The following is a 15,475-nucleotide window of genomic DNA, read 5'->3' as shown; positions in this document are numbered from 1 at the left end:
CCTACTGTATCAAATAAACATGCCCCTTGATTGGTTGCCTGATGTACAGCCTCACTTCAGTTAGACCTACTGCTGCCTTTGACTGACATATTTGCGTAGGTATGGTCATTGGGGGGGAAATATTTTTTCTAAAAGTTCTATAGTAGATCAACTACCCTGGTAAACAGTGGTTACCTTTCAAAACACCTGTTTATGAACCTCTCAGTAAAGTGACTTGAAAGCATTCAAGCATCACTTTCACTATTAAAAAATAGTTTGGAATGCATGTACTTGTTCTTCCCTCCATTGGGTTATGTGAGGCATCATTTTTTTTATTTTTATAACAAAACAATTTTTAGTTTATCATTTCCCCATCAATAGCTCAGCTTCATGCAGCTTCTTAAAACATTCTAGTTACTATTTATTATGTACAACAAAAATATTCTGGAATGTGATCTTTTAAATAACTTCCCTGATATACAGTAGATTTCAAACAGTGATGAGCGAATTTGTCCTGTTTCGCTTCACCAAAAAATTCATGAAACGCATTGATGTCAATAAGCAACATAAAAAATTTTATGCGCAACAATTTTTCTCGCTCCAAATGAATTAAAGTTGATGGACTTTTATTTCTAGTGGTGACTTTTTTTACCCAAATGCATTAAAGTCAATGGGCGTTTTTTTCTTATAGCGACTCCTTGTGTCTTGCCGACTTTTTTGTCGCTGCAAATTTTTCTGCTGCAAATCCGTGGCTGGCAAAAAAATTCGCTCATCACTAATTTCAAACCTTCAGGCCTATAATTGCCAGGTTGAAACTGAAAACCCTTTTTAAACATTGCAATTGCATCAGCTTTTCTCTAGTCGATTGGGGCCGTACTGGATTACAGGTTGAGAAAATCAGAATTAGTCTTCTGGGTAAAACTCAAGTCCTCCATGTTTTAATGGACCCACACTCTCAGTTCATATACTGCTGATACACCTAAGATTTTTGGTGGGATTAGTATTTGCAAATGAAGCAATCAGTTCCTCATCTTCGTTTTTCCAGCTTAATTGCTACCTTGCAGAACTTCTTGTAAAATGTGTAAGTCCTAAAGATGCATCTGTCCCCTCTGATTTTAAATGCTCTCTTCTTCCTTCCTGATAAATATCTCACATCTCATTTATGCCTCATGGGTTTGTGTTTTTTTCTCATGCATTTCTTTCCTAAAGTTATATATAAACAAAATAATGGTTTAGTATTTTAAAACACAACCATTTTTCTCCTGCATTGTTTGCTGAGAACTAATGATTCTAAATCAAGCCGTGAAATGCTGCAGTTCACAGCATCTTTCATAACCCAGTTTATGTCGTATAATGTAATCTAATTCCAAGCAACTTTCCAATATACATTAATTACACATTTGCAATGGTTTAAAGTTATGTGTAAATGTAATTGCTATTAAAAGCTGTATTTGGCTGGCTGTTTATATTTTCTGCACTCCTGGCTCTCAGTCCTGAAACAATGATGCAACCCAGCTAATAAAATCTGATTAAAAGAACTGGAAGAGGCCCGACTCCTATTACATTTTCAAGCCCATATAACAGAAAGGGATATATAAACATTGCTTTTGACTGCGATTACATTTAACATAACTTTAAAATCCCTGACAACTCTTGGAAGTGTTAGTGATAGCTGGATTTTTCTAGCATAATATTCGTTGCATCCTTAACAGTCTATGATGTGAAATTCTCAGGAAGCTGATTTAAAAATGTGCTTACATTAAGGGGGTTATTTGTCAAAGGTTGAGTTTGTGGGTTTTTTTCTACCTCAAATAAACTCACAACGCGAATGTTTACTTATTTCTGAAAAAACCTGAATGTAAAAAACTTCATTGAATGAAATTGGGGGGGGGAACTCAAATACTCAAAATTGATGGAGTTATCGGTGAAAAAAGCCTTGAATACCTGGTTGAGTTTTCGAGTGAAAACCACTGTAAAAAAAAAACAAAATCATGAAGGCAAAAACATCTTCAAGTGGTTCATGGGACCTCTGCCATTGACTTCTACTTGACCTCGACAGACTTTACCAGTTTAGTAGTATTTTTGGATTCCAGCTTTTAGCACCTTCGGGGGATAATAAATCTTGAAAAATTCTAGTTTTTAGTGAAATCCCACTTCAAAAAACTAAAATTTTTGGGAAAAACACAACTGGACCTTTAATAAATAATACCCCATAAAATGTATTTGCAGGGCTACTCCAATCAATATCTGAGCAATTTAAATCCCACATTGTTAAGGCTAGAATCAAATTTGAAGCATTTTCCATTGGTAACAGGAATTGACACTTTAAATGACCACTCTTACCTCCCTACAACACTGCTTGGTATAAAGACAACAGCTAATTGCTCTGTCTGCAGGGTTGAAAGTACAAATGACACTGAGGTGGAGAATTTACAAACACTTGTTATCTTGTATAATAATCTCTAAAAAAAAAAAAGCAATGTTCACAAAAACATTCGAGAAAAAAATCATGCAAGGATTCATGCAAATGAAATAAAGGAAATACAAATATTTAATTTTATCTAATTAATCAGTTCTGTAAACTAGGCTCTTTCAGTTTTGATGGAGTTTGAGTATAGCTTAGCTTATATAGCTTAGCCTGTCAGGAGAGCAAGTGTATTCCACTGGCACAAATCATCATCTGATATAAAGTTTTTGTATAAAGGTCCAAGGTTTATAATTGGATTGGGACTGGAATCCATGACAATGTACAGCCATGCAATTACTAATAGCAAAACAAGGAATATTCAGTAAGACGTAGCTGAGGGTTTCATTGGCACTGAATGTCTCAGAGGCTGTGAGACTGGTGGTAGTGACAGGTGACAATAACAGTATTACCGTAGGAAGCCAACATCAGCTCAGATTATTCTCTCCATGTCTGACAATTTGTTTATGACAAGAGCAAGGCAGGTTACAGGATTTAAGAGACGGAGGTTGTTGCAGTCAGTAGGGAGGGGGATGAGGAGCCATAAGCTTTCTGGATTCAGGAGAAGAAGTAGCAGATGAAAGCAATGCTGTACAACTGCTTTCTGTCTGTCTGACAATTGATGGCTTATGGCTGCTCTTTGTCAGCTGATTAAGACTTCCCCCCTCTCAAAAGCAATTGATGGAGTTCCACTGCTGCCTTTTGGGAGCTAATATTGTAATATTGTAGCAAAGTTGGGTATCAAAACACAGAAGATGAAGACTTGTGTGTAAGATGGACCAGAGAAGACATAAAATACACCTAAGGAATAAATAGAAGTGCCATATAGTGTGGTTTAGGGAGAAAGAGAATAGTTCTTTTACATGACTGCTAAGAATGTAGAGGGGAGTCTAATTGATGACATTGTTGAATTCTACTGACAAAAAACACCTAAGGAGGTTCAGCAGATCAGTGGAAACAGAGCAGAGGTGTAAAGGATTTTGGGAGACTTAAAATTGTTTAGTGAAATTGAAAGCCAAGGGAGTGGCAGCAATGTGGAGATTTAGTTAAGGTGCATGAGCTTGCCTGCTGCATTATTAATAAGGCAGTATTTGAGGGTGGAGAAAGGGTGGGAATAGAATGTGTTCTGTTTTTTCAAAGCTTAGGTGGAATTGCATGCACAAACTATGGTGTGTAAGTAGCCGAGAGCAGGGTTGGGATTTCTCAGGGCTGGATAATTAGAATTGTGTATCATTTATATATAGATGATAACTGAAGTCCTTAGGATGATATAACCTTTGTCATGAAAAAAGGATGTAGGCAACATGTTGGCACCATGGTTAGGACTGCTCACTTGCAGTGCTGGGTTTCAGGTTTTAATCACATGTAGGACTCCATCTGAAAGCAGTTTGTATGTCCTCCCGGTGCATGCATAGGTTTCCTCCATGTACTCCCGTTTCACCCCCCACACACACACACCCCAAAATCATTACAGGCAGATTAATTGAATGAGAAAATGAGAATAATAATTAATCAGAAGAAGAAATACAAAATTAAGATTTTTTATGGTAAACTAGGACTTTGCTGGAAAGAGTGTAGAGTGTGCAAGCTTTGGCCAGTTGTGATGATGCAGATGCAGAAGGATGAGATGGAATGGATCTTTTGCTTGTCAGTGTTTGGCACTTTTAAAGTTTTTGTAGGGGCAAAAGCTAAATTGCAAGATTCTACTGGGGAAATGTTGTAAAAGACGTCTCCCACACCTTTATGCAAGAGGCAAAAAGCTTTAAATGTAAAGTAGAAAAGTGTTTTTAAAACATGGAAATTATTTATGTGCATTTACATACATTTAGAAAAATGTCAGATAATAATGTAAAAGACTGAATTTGTAGTTTAGTGCTTTTAGGCACCTGTGGAATATGACAAGAAGACATCTATTTAGAATGGAAGATGAGAGGTTCTGTTATCAACTTTGGAAATGAGTGTTTTATTGCATTGCTAGTTTGATTCTAGAAATGGTGGCACACAGGTGATAAAGAATGAACAGTAGACTGGGACTGGGTGTTAGAATGAAACGACACCTTCAGTATTTAATTGTAACATTTTGTAATAGTTGACCAGTTTAGCTGTTTCTGATATGACCAAGTGGCTGGAGTGCTGGTTTTTTGTCATAGTTTGTCAAACTTCGGGCGACTTCGGAAAGCGAAGTGCTCCGAGCGCCATCCCGCCAGCGATTTACATTTTAGCCAGTGGGAATGCAGGGGAGCCAGTGGGAATGCAGGGGAGATAAGTTGCCCTGAAGAAAAGGACATTTTTTGTCGGACGTCTAATCTCCCCGAATCGCAGTGTGTGTCTCTGCCCTTAAGGGTTTTTTTGGAAGCTCTCTGTCATTCGGTCAATTGATAGTGTAGTGCCACTAGATGTGTTTGCTGTATGACCTTTCTGTCTCTGTGCCACTTGATAATGCGTGAAAGTACAGTCATTTTCCCAGTTGCCATTGCACTGCTCTGCTCATTGATGTTGTGTTATTACTCTTTTTCTTCTTATAGAAATCTTATTCAGCAAGAGAAGAAATATATTAAATAAATTGCACAACATCACACCTCAAGGGCTGCTCCAGGCCAGATTTTAGAGCTGCTTGAGAACAAGTGGATCAGTCAGTCGCCAATTACCTGATTATATTACTGGCTCTTAAAGAAAGGTATCGCAAATTCTGGCCTGATGCAGCCCTGCAAAAGAAGGGAAGTGTCTAAATGCCCTGAATACAAGGTTTAGCTTCTCATGGTGGGTATAATGTACAAAATAAGCAGAAAAAGAAAGCCACTTCTATTGTGATGAGTTCATGCAAGGTTAGACAGCCTATTCTCACCTCAGGCAGACCCTAATTTCCTCTCTGTGGCTTTGTCATCAGATGGGAAACTGACAAATCAGTAGGGTCAGGCAAGAGAATGTTATTTATAACTAATCACAGTATCTGTGTTTATACTGAGCAACAACTTCAGAATGAGTGTGTGTGTGTGTGTGTTTATACTGAGCAACAAATAAGCTAGCAAACTAAACAAATACAGTTGACAAAAGAATTCACTTGTCAGTTGCTATAATAGGGAGCCAGACAGCTTTTTATATGCCTGTGATTTGTGTGTTTGACTTTTAGATCTCTAACATCAGCTGCAACTGGGTAGCTGTGTAGTTCTTCATAAATCTATTATTAGTGTCAACTCTATCAATAATTGTGATAGCATGCTAGCAAGGTCTAACTTTACAGAAATGGTAAAGGAAAATGCCAACATCTTACAGTACATTGTAATAGTTAAGGGAAAATGGAGTCAAAATGGAAAACGTTCTATTTCTCCAATTGAATAGCCATTCCTGAAAGTTGGTTCAGTTCAAGCATCGGCTGCTCAGTGTGTAGCGTATAACTGCATGTTTCATAGCCTGTGCATGCATACAAGAGACAATGCTGATGAGAAGTGGTACTGCATGTGACATAGCCTATACCTCCTTTCTTACAACTGCAATAACCTTTCAATTCAGTATCTCATTTGTCATTAAAGGTAATAGGTCTGTATTAAAAAATAGGTTGCTCTTATGTGTGTTGCAGATATATAACTACATACATATAGAATGGGATTGTAGATTTTAAAAGCATGGTTTTGTTGCTGGCATCTAAGAACTGCTTTGTTGCTGTTGCTTCTTAAAGGGAATGTGAACCTCCTAAATATTTTTTGTCTAATAAAATAAAACATAATTCTAAGCAATAGACTCATTTGCATACTGCGGGAAGATAAAGTTGAATGGACGTACGTATATGTTGCACTACACAATCCCGGGCAACCTTTATAAAATAAAATAAAGTTGTTATATTGCCCTACACATGAGCCGAGTGTATAGTTTATGTGCCATATGTTAGGAAATGTAGGGGGGAAGCTGGTTATCCCAAAAAAAAGATTTACTCTCTTTTTCAGCCTATCACCCTGAAAAAGGAAAAGAATTTCAACTATTTTTTTAGGAACTCCCATCTACTCTATTGCACTTCGCCTGGTCTGAGGTTGCGAAGGCAAGTTTGGCACAAGTTCATTAAAACGTTCATTAAAATCCGCATCTTAGTAAATTTGCGTAGTTACGTCCATTCGCCAGAGCGCAAATTCGCCAGGCATTAGGGAGTGAAGTACCGCTAGAGTCTATCTCCTTCACTAGTGAAGTTACTTTGTGTCCGTTAGTAAATCGGCGAAGTACCGAAAGGATGTCACACCTGTAAATTTTTGCCCACGTTAGTCACTTCACCCTTTAGTAAATTTGCCCCTAAGACTTTTGCAACATTGTTTAAAAAGTAACAACCAAGAATGAAGCAAATGCTGCTTTCAATAGCAATTGTTTTTACTAATAATTCTAAAATTACTGAAACTTTTTAATAGATATTAAAGTTGCTTAGAATTATGTTTTCTTATATTAGGCACATTTTTATTGTGGGGTTGACTTGCCCTTTAAAGCCTGAGCAATTTACCATGTGTGACAGTGATTGTTCTGTCGAAGTCACAATTTGATGGAGTTATTTGAGCTTTCATTTTAGAAGAAATTGTGGCTGTTCCTACCCTAATAAATAAACAAAGGCTGCTCAAAAACAGGGTTACTATTGCCTATACCAGTATGTTATATGAACGAGAAACAAAAACATTTATTGTGGACCCTGTTTATATATATCAGCCAAGGTTATTAAGCAATAATGTGTGCCTATACCATCAGCGAAGATATTGCAGGCCAGCAATAGTAACATCACTCATAACTGCATCATAGTGACATCTCTGTGGATTGGAGGCAAGCCTTCAGGTGGAAATTATAAAGGCATACCTTGAAATATACTATATATATATATATATATATATATATATAATATATATATTTATATATATATATATATTTATATATATATATATATATATATTTATATATTTATATATATATATATATATATATATATATATATATATATATATATATATATAGTATATATATATATATATATATATATATATATATATATATAGTATATTTCAAGGTATGCCTTTATAATTTCCACCTGAAGGCTTGCCTCCAATCCACAGAGATGTCACTATGATGCAGTTATGAGTGATGTTACTATTGCTGGCCTGCAATATCTTCGCTGATGGTATAGGCACACATTATTGCTTAATAACCTTGGCTGATAGCTAGTAAATGAGCCCATTGATGTCTACATGATATATTTCAAGTAAAATCAAATTATGAAAATCTTTGTATAAGTCTAGCAATATGTGTTTCACTATTGCTTTTCCTTAAGGAATTTCAGCAGCTAGGAGATTCAGATGCGCCAGCTGTGATATAACTAGTAAAGAAATATGGTTCCCCCCTAGCATGCAGAACAATATACTTTAAAGGATCCAGAAATATTCTTTCCATTTGTAATAAATTAATTTACAGAGGAACTAAGCAAAAAAATCTTTGCTGATTGATGCCCCCCTTCCTTGTGTAATCTCATTATCAAAATAATAACTGTGCAGTACTAGCTGTGTCTGCAGGGGTTTCAGATCCAGATAGTTCAATGTTTGACTGAGGATCCTGGGAGTTGCTCCTTGTAGCTGGAGGCACTTAAAGAAGTTGTCCACCTTCCAACACGTTTTCAGTTTAGTAAGTTACAGATAGTTCACCAGAAATAAAGACTTTTTCCAATTACTTTCTATTTTCTATGTGTGACCGTTCTTCTAATAATAAAGTGTAAATATAATTTTAGCTCTGGGGGGGGTCGCCCACTCTTTAAACTGTTCTAAATTGATACATTTAGTTGATACATTTCTTATCTTTGTCCCTGCTGAGCAGAATCCCTGAGTTTTATTAAAGGCAGCTGTTAGACTTGATACAATAGTTGCTAATACTCCAGAAGCAGCTGAGAAATGTATCAACTAAATGTAGAAAATTGTAACAGTTCAGAATCTGCACCTGAATTAATGAGCTGCCAGACACCAGAGACCAGGAACATTAAACTTTAAACTTAGATTTTTGAAAAATTGTAAAAATAACAAATTGAAAGCAATTGAATAAAGTCTTAATTTCTGGGGAATAATCTCAAAACAACTGAACTGAAAAAAGTGTTTGGAAGGTGAACAACCCCTTTAAGATTGTAGCCTCTTCTTGAAATGAATGGTTCAATTAAGTAATTTCTAGCATTGTGTAGTTGTGTCCATTCTATATTTCATAGTTAATGTTACAGGCTTTTCACGCCTCCCTCCATAAACTATGCCACATGTAATTAGAATATGACCCAAATTTTATGCTTTTAAACTTTTTTTTATTGTTCTCTATACAAAGTTCTTAGAGCGTTTCATTTGTATGTATGTATGTATGTATGTATATGTATATATATATATATATATATATATATATATATATATATATATATATATATATATATATATATATAAAATCATTATTGTAACATTAAGTATACTTATGATTTCTTAAATATGAATTGTTTATTATGATTGCAGGAGGAATCATCCATGTTCTTTCAGTTTGGACCCTCTATTGAGCAGCAGGCCTCGGTCATGCTGAATATCATGGAAGAATACGATTGGTACATCTTCAGTATAGTTACCACGTATTTCCCAGGATACCAGGACTTTGAGAACAAGGTGCGAAGTACCATTGAAAACAGCTTTGTGGGGTGGGAGCTGGAAGAGGTTATCCATCTGGACATGTCTTTAGATGATAATGACTCCAAAATCCAAAACCAGCTGAAGAAGCTTCAGAGTCCTGTCATCTTGCTTTACTGCACAAAGGAAGAAGCAACATATATTTTCGAAGTGGCTCATTCTGTGGGGTTGACGGGTTATGGCTTTACATGGATTGTACCAAGTCTCGTTGCAGGAGATACCGACACTGTGCCAGCTGAGTTCCCCACAGGACTCATCTCCGTATCTTATGATGAGTGGGACTATGATGTGCCTGCTCGGATTAGAGATGGAATTGCTATAATCACCACAGCAGCATCCACCATGCTCTCTGAGCACAATTCCATTCCTCAGTCCAAGAGCAGTTGTTACAACATCCAAGAGAGCAGACTCTTTGAAGCCCACATGTTAAAAAGGTAAGACACACCCTTATGTTGTGTTTGAATTTGCAGTATTGTATCTTATAGTAAATTCCCATTCTAGCAATATGACATGTTCTTGGGAACGGGGTAATGTGGTCTGTTTTACTGGATCCACTCATCAGCCAGTATACTAGAATGTACTCTATAACTGTTACAATGCTTCCAAACCATCAACTTTCTGAAAATACATACTTGGATGTACTTCAATTCAATATTTTTTATTTTTGAAAATATTTTGTCATTGCATGACGTGTCTATGGCTTCATACCAGATATATTGATAACTCTAGTGGAGCCTAAATCAAAATAGACACTGTTGAGTCCCATTATTTATAAAAGATATGTCTTACCTATGGCCATACAGTTGTTGTTCAAGTATACGTAAGTCCCAGGGCCTCCACAGCAGCTGTTGTCTTGAGGTGGGCAATGTAAGTTATTCTTTGACAACAGGTTAAATGTTGGGCGATATTAATATTGAGTTTAATTGTCCCCAGCATTACCTACTGTTCTTACTTTGTTTTACTGTCCATATAATGTTTTGGTAGGGGGTCTGATGTGAATCAGATTTACAACTTAAAACCAATGCAAACCAACATGGTGGCCAATGTTACCTAAACTCATTAAGATTTCAGGATGGTTTTAACTTTAGGGTGCTGAGTTAGGTTTGACATAACTGTGTAGTTTCTATGCTGTGTAGTGTTGATAAATTGCAACCTAAATACTAATTCTCAAATTTGATGAGGGACTCTGAGAGGGTTTCCCATATAATTAGGGAACTTTTCTGTTGCATGCATATTAAGAATGCCTAGGATAACTCATTAGTACATGTATGGAATCCCTTATCCATAAAGCTCTGAATTACAGGAAGGACATTTAAATATTCTATACTTTCAGTTCCCTTTTCTATATAATAATGAAACAGTACCCTGTATTTGAGAGCCACAACAGACAGAAACAGTAGTTTCTTAAAGCAAACAATCTACTTTTCATCATAACATTTTTCTACCAGCACCACAATTTATTTGGGGGCCCATTTACTTAGCTTGAGTGAAGGAATAGAGGAAAAAAACTTTGAATGGTTTTTTTTGGCTACTTCGACTTTGAATCGAATGATTAGAACTAAAAATCGTTCGACTATTCGACCATTCGATAGTCGAAGTACTGTCTCTTTAAGAAAAAACTTCGACCCCCTAGTTCGCCACCTAAAAGCTACCGAAGTCAGAAGTTAGATCGATGGATTAAAATCCTCATTCGATCGAAAGATTTTTCGTTCGATCATTCGATCGAACGAATAGCGCTAAATCCTTTGACTTTGATAACCTTAAGTAAATTTGCCCCTTAGAGTCTAAGGGAAAAAGTTTGTCCACTAACACCAATGCAATGCTGTCATCTCTTGTGCAGTTTCTGGAAGTCTGATCTTTCAATGTCTGATTTGTGGCTCATATAAAACAACATTTGTATGCAATTGATACAGGTATGAGACCTATTATGCAGAATGCTTGGCACTTAAGGTTGGATCTTTCTGTAATTTCGATCTTCATACCTTAAGTCTACTAGAAAATCATTTAAACATTGAACAAACCCAATAGGCTGGGGTTGCCTCCAATAAGGATTAATAATATCTTAGTTTGGATCAAGTACAAACTACTGTTTTATTATTACAGAGAAAATGGAAATATTTATGAAAAAAATTGGATTATATGGGTAAAATGGAGTCTATGGGATATGGCCTTTCAGTAATTTTGAGCTTTCTGTATAACAGGTTTCCGGGTAATGGATCCCAAACCTGTATTGGCTGCACTGAATGCACAATGTTTTGCGAAATGTTGGTTCTGAGTTTTTTCAGTGTATTGTAATGTTTTGCTACAAGTGAGGGTGGTGTGTATAGCAGCTGAGCCAACCTGACCCTGATTGCTGGCCTATTTAGCAACATTACAATGGTCTTTCCCAGGGGAATCCTTTGGTCTGTTTTCTCTGCGCTGTTTTATTCACAATGTCTTTTCCCTAGGGGAATTCTTCCTCCAGTGACCCTATAGTTTAGTTCATACCGTGGTTAATGAGAGAAATCCTGTCTGTCTATTAAAATATTGGTTAATTAATTCTTCCAGTGACAGGCATGAGCTGTGAGTTCTGGCAAATTTCTGTTTGCTCACAAATTAGAGGCTTTTTTTTTTGATAAATTAAATATTTTGCAATTAACCAGCCTTTGTGTTTCATCTGTTTCAACAATAATTTCTGACTAGTAAATATAACTCCTGTTTAACAGGCGAAAGAATGTATGAAATGTCATCCACACCTGGGAAGAATGGAAGGATAGATTTAACTAACTTTTGTTATTCAATGCACAGGTTACTTATTCTACAAAGTTATGAAATGTAACATAACAGCAACACAGAGGTTATACTGGTCTTATAGACCTTGTTAAATATTATTCGTTTTTACACAATCCCAACATATTCCAATGGGGTGTACAGTAGAAAGGTATATACATCCAACATACAAATACGAATAAATACAAAAGGTACAGACTTGCTGAACAGAGAATACTGCCTTTCACAGCAGCAATCCCCAAACCGGGAGTAGTCCTACTAACTCAGTTTTCTGCTGTTGATGGGTGATGAAAAGTAGATCTCACAACCCACAGCAGTGCAGTAAGAGACTGTTTTTTATTTGCAGCAGATATCTCCTACCTTGCTCCCCTAGTTGTTGATGGTGAATGTCTCCAGTCATCCTCCTACAAACAGAGCACAGGGATGTCTACTTTATCCCACTTAGAAATATTGGTTAAACCCACCATTTTTACAGACCTTAAACAGAGAAACACTAACATGAAGTTGAAAATAAATGCAGCTTCAAGGACTTTTCCTCATCTGGCACAGCCAGCCTATGGGTTTCCAAGTGTTGCTGAAATGCAGTTCCTATTATCTGGCAGCTGCAGTCCAGTACATCACTATTATTAACAATGAATTGCTAAAATCCAAGATGTTCTTACCAAGGAATTTAGATACTTTCAAAACTGGGATGCTTCACATCCTATTTCTTACCTTCACATAATATGCCTGACGTGTCTGTATGTTTTTTTAAATATTAAGTGCTCTGCGTGACTGCTGCCATGTCCTTTTAAAGGGGTGGTTCACCTTAAAGGGATCCTGTCATCGGAAAACATGTTTTTTTCAAAACGCATCAGTTAATAGTGCTACTCCAGAATTCTGCACTGAAATCCATTTCTCAAAAGAGCAAACAGATTTTTATATATTCAATTTTGAAATCTGACATGGGGCTAGACATTTTGTCTATTTCCCAGCTGCCCCTGGTCATGTGACTTGTGCCTGCACTTTAGGAGAGAAATGCTTTCTGGCAGGCTGCTGTTTTTCCTTCTCAATGTAACTGAAGGAGTCTCAGTGGGACATGGGTTTTTACTATTGAGTGTTGTTCTTAGATCTACCAGGCAGCTGTTATCTTGTGTTAGGGAGCTGTTATCTGGTTACCTTCCCATTGTTCTTTTGTTTGGCTGCTGGGGGGGAGGGAGGGGTGATATCACTCCAACTTGCAGTACAGCCGTAAAGAGTGATTGAAGTTTATCAGAGCACAAGTCACATGACTTGGGGCAGCTGGAAAATTGACAAAATGTCTAGCCCCATGTCAGATTTCAAAATTGAATATAAAAAAATCTGTTTGCTCTTTTGAGAAATGGATTTCAGTGCAGAATTCTACTGGAGCAGCTCTATTAACTGATTCATTTTGAAAAAAATTTTTCCCATGTCAGTATCCCTTTAAAGTTAACTTTTAGTATGTTATAGAATTGCCACTTCTAAGCAACGTATCAATTGGTCTTGATTTTTTTTTATAGTTTTTTAATTATTTTTCCTTTCTTCTTCAGATTTTTCCAGCTTTTAAATTGGAGTCACTAAAAAAACATCTAAAAAAAACAAATTCTCTGTAAGTCAACAAATGTAATGTTATGGCTACTTTTTATTACTCATTGTGTTATTCAGGTCCTCCCCTATTCATATTCCAGTCTGTTATCTAAACAAATGCATGGTTGTTGGTAGTAGCCACTGAAATTGCAAACTGAAGAGCTGCAGAATAAAAAGTAAAATAACTCAAAAACCACAAATAATTAAAGATGAAAACCATTGCAAATTGTCTCCGAATATCACCCTCTACACCATAGTAAAAGTTAATGTAAATGTGAACAACCCCATTAAGGTTTGCTCTTCATATTACAGGTATAGAATATATTATTCTGAATGCCTGTGACCTGGGGTTTTCCAGATAAGGGATGTTTCCACAATTTGGATCTTTATACTGTTTAAAACATTAAATAAACCCAATAGAAATGTTTTCCTACCAGTATGGATGATGCAACTTAGTTACCATCAAGCTACAGTGCTATTATTGCAGAGAAAAGGGAAATGTAAAATATATATATATATTTGCTTAAAATTGACTTTATGGGAGATGGTATTCTCGTAATTTTGAGCTTTCTGTATAAGGGATCCCATACCGATTCTGCTCATTACTGCTGCCTTTCAGCTAAAACGGATTTCAGCCATTAATTAAAACAGCAGATTCATTGTGTGTTGTCTGTTTGAGTTCAAGATAAGTATTGTTTTTTTTTCTACATTTAAATGGTTGAGTTCACAAATGCTGGGAGAAACCTACCTAGCAGCAACAAAAGGTTCTGCATTTTATAGAATGACTATGGCCTGGTGCCAAACGAAAGAGAATTCAGAACAGCAGCAGGAGGTTTATAGAAACCAGTTTCAATCTCTTTGCATTACTTTGCTACGTAGATGACTGGTCTCCCAAAATATGTGTTATGCTTTCTATCCAGCTCAGCGCATAAACGCATCTTTGGTTTGTTCCAAAAAGGAATAATACAATATCTTACTATTGGATTTTATGGTATCAAGCCTGACAGATCTCAGATTGGAAATCATTATTGCATTGCCAACAAGGCTTGATTTTCAGTCTCAATTACCCTTACCAAGGCCACTCAATGTCCATCCCAATTAGCCACTTTAAAGCCATTCTGTATACAAGTGACTTATGTTGATTAAATGTTTGAGAACACCTCACTATTTAAATTGGTCTACATAGAAACAACTAATTCCAGGAAATATCTATAAATCAGTTCAAGGAAATCTTTCTCTACATGAACATTGAGATATCCATCATTTAAATTGGTTACTGGCTTTGTAACCATGACAACTGAATATTTTTCTTTCAAAAGTCAGAATGTATATTTAATAGGGTTATTGCAAATATATTGTTTACATGACTATTTCTACAAACGGTTGCAATTTCCATAATCTACTGTGGACATATTTTATGTATCTAGCATCTAGTCTTTACTTTATATTCTAATTGGGAAAAATAATAAATACTTTATGACCAAGCTGTATGGGGACGCGAGTTCAAATACCGGCAGTGCTGGATGCAGTCAGCTATGCAAGTTTTCCTGATGTGTTATCAAGAGTCAGGCTTTAGGCACATTGCAGACTTTTCGCTCATTCAAATTCACATCAGTCACACTAAACTCATATCTGCCTCTCTCTAAATAGAATCTTGGCCAACAACGCTCCAAAAGCTTAAGATGGTCAATATGCCTTAACTGTTTCCCAAAGGACATCAGCTTATAGGGTATTACTGGAAGTAAATCTAAAGTTCTGTCCAGATGACTAAAAATTGGAGAAAATCAGTAGTGTGCATATGGCTACAGCGTTACAAGTGAAAATGCACTATTCATATGGAGGCTTAGGGCTATGATTAATGCTGATTGATTTGAGTTATTTCTGAACAATAACAAATACAGGCCCTATTTTTTATAGTCTTTGCAAGAGTTATGTTTTCAGTGTTAGAATTGGTATGGCAGTTCCCATACACCTTTGCAAATAAACAAGAGTCTCTGAGTAGAGGAAAAAACAT

At 36.3% G+C, this 15,475-nt stretch overlaps 1 protein-coding gene across 2 annotated transcripts in view; it reads left to right on the top strand.

Moving 5' to 3' along the window:
* Nucleotides 1–15,475, top strand: part of grin2b.L (glutamate receptor, ionotropic, N-methyl D-aspartate 2B L homeolog) — a 281,365-nt gene that overhangs the window by 190,745 nt on the left and 75,145 nt on the right. For both annotated transcript variants that reach the window (XM_041589078.1, NM_001112897.2), the window contains 1 exon segment: nt 8,941–9,539. In XM_041589078.1, the coding sequence (XP_041445012.1) occupies nt 8,941–9,539 (599 nt within the window).

Source organism: Xenopus laevis, chromosome 4L (assembly GCF_017654675.1).
Source record: "Xenopus laevis strain J_2021 chromosome 4L, Xenopus_laevis_v10.1, whole genome shotgun sequence".
In the NCBI taxonomy this organism is placed as follows: Eukaryota; Metazoa; Chordata; class Amphibia; order Anura; family Pipidae; genus Xenopus; species Xenopus laevis.
This window is presented reverse-complemented; position numbering and strand designations above follow the sequence as displayed.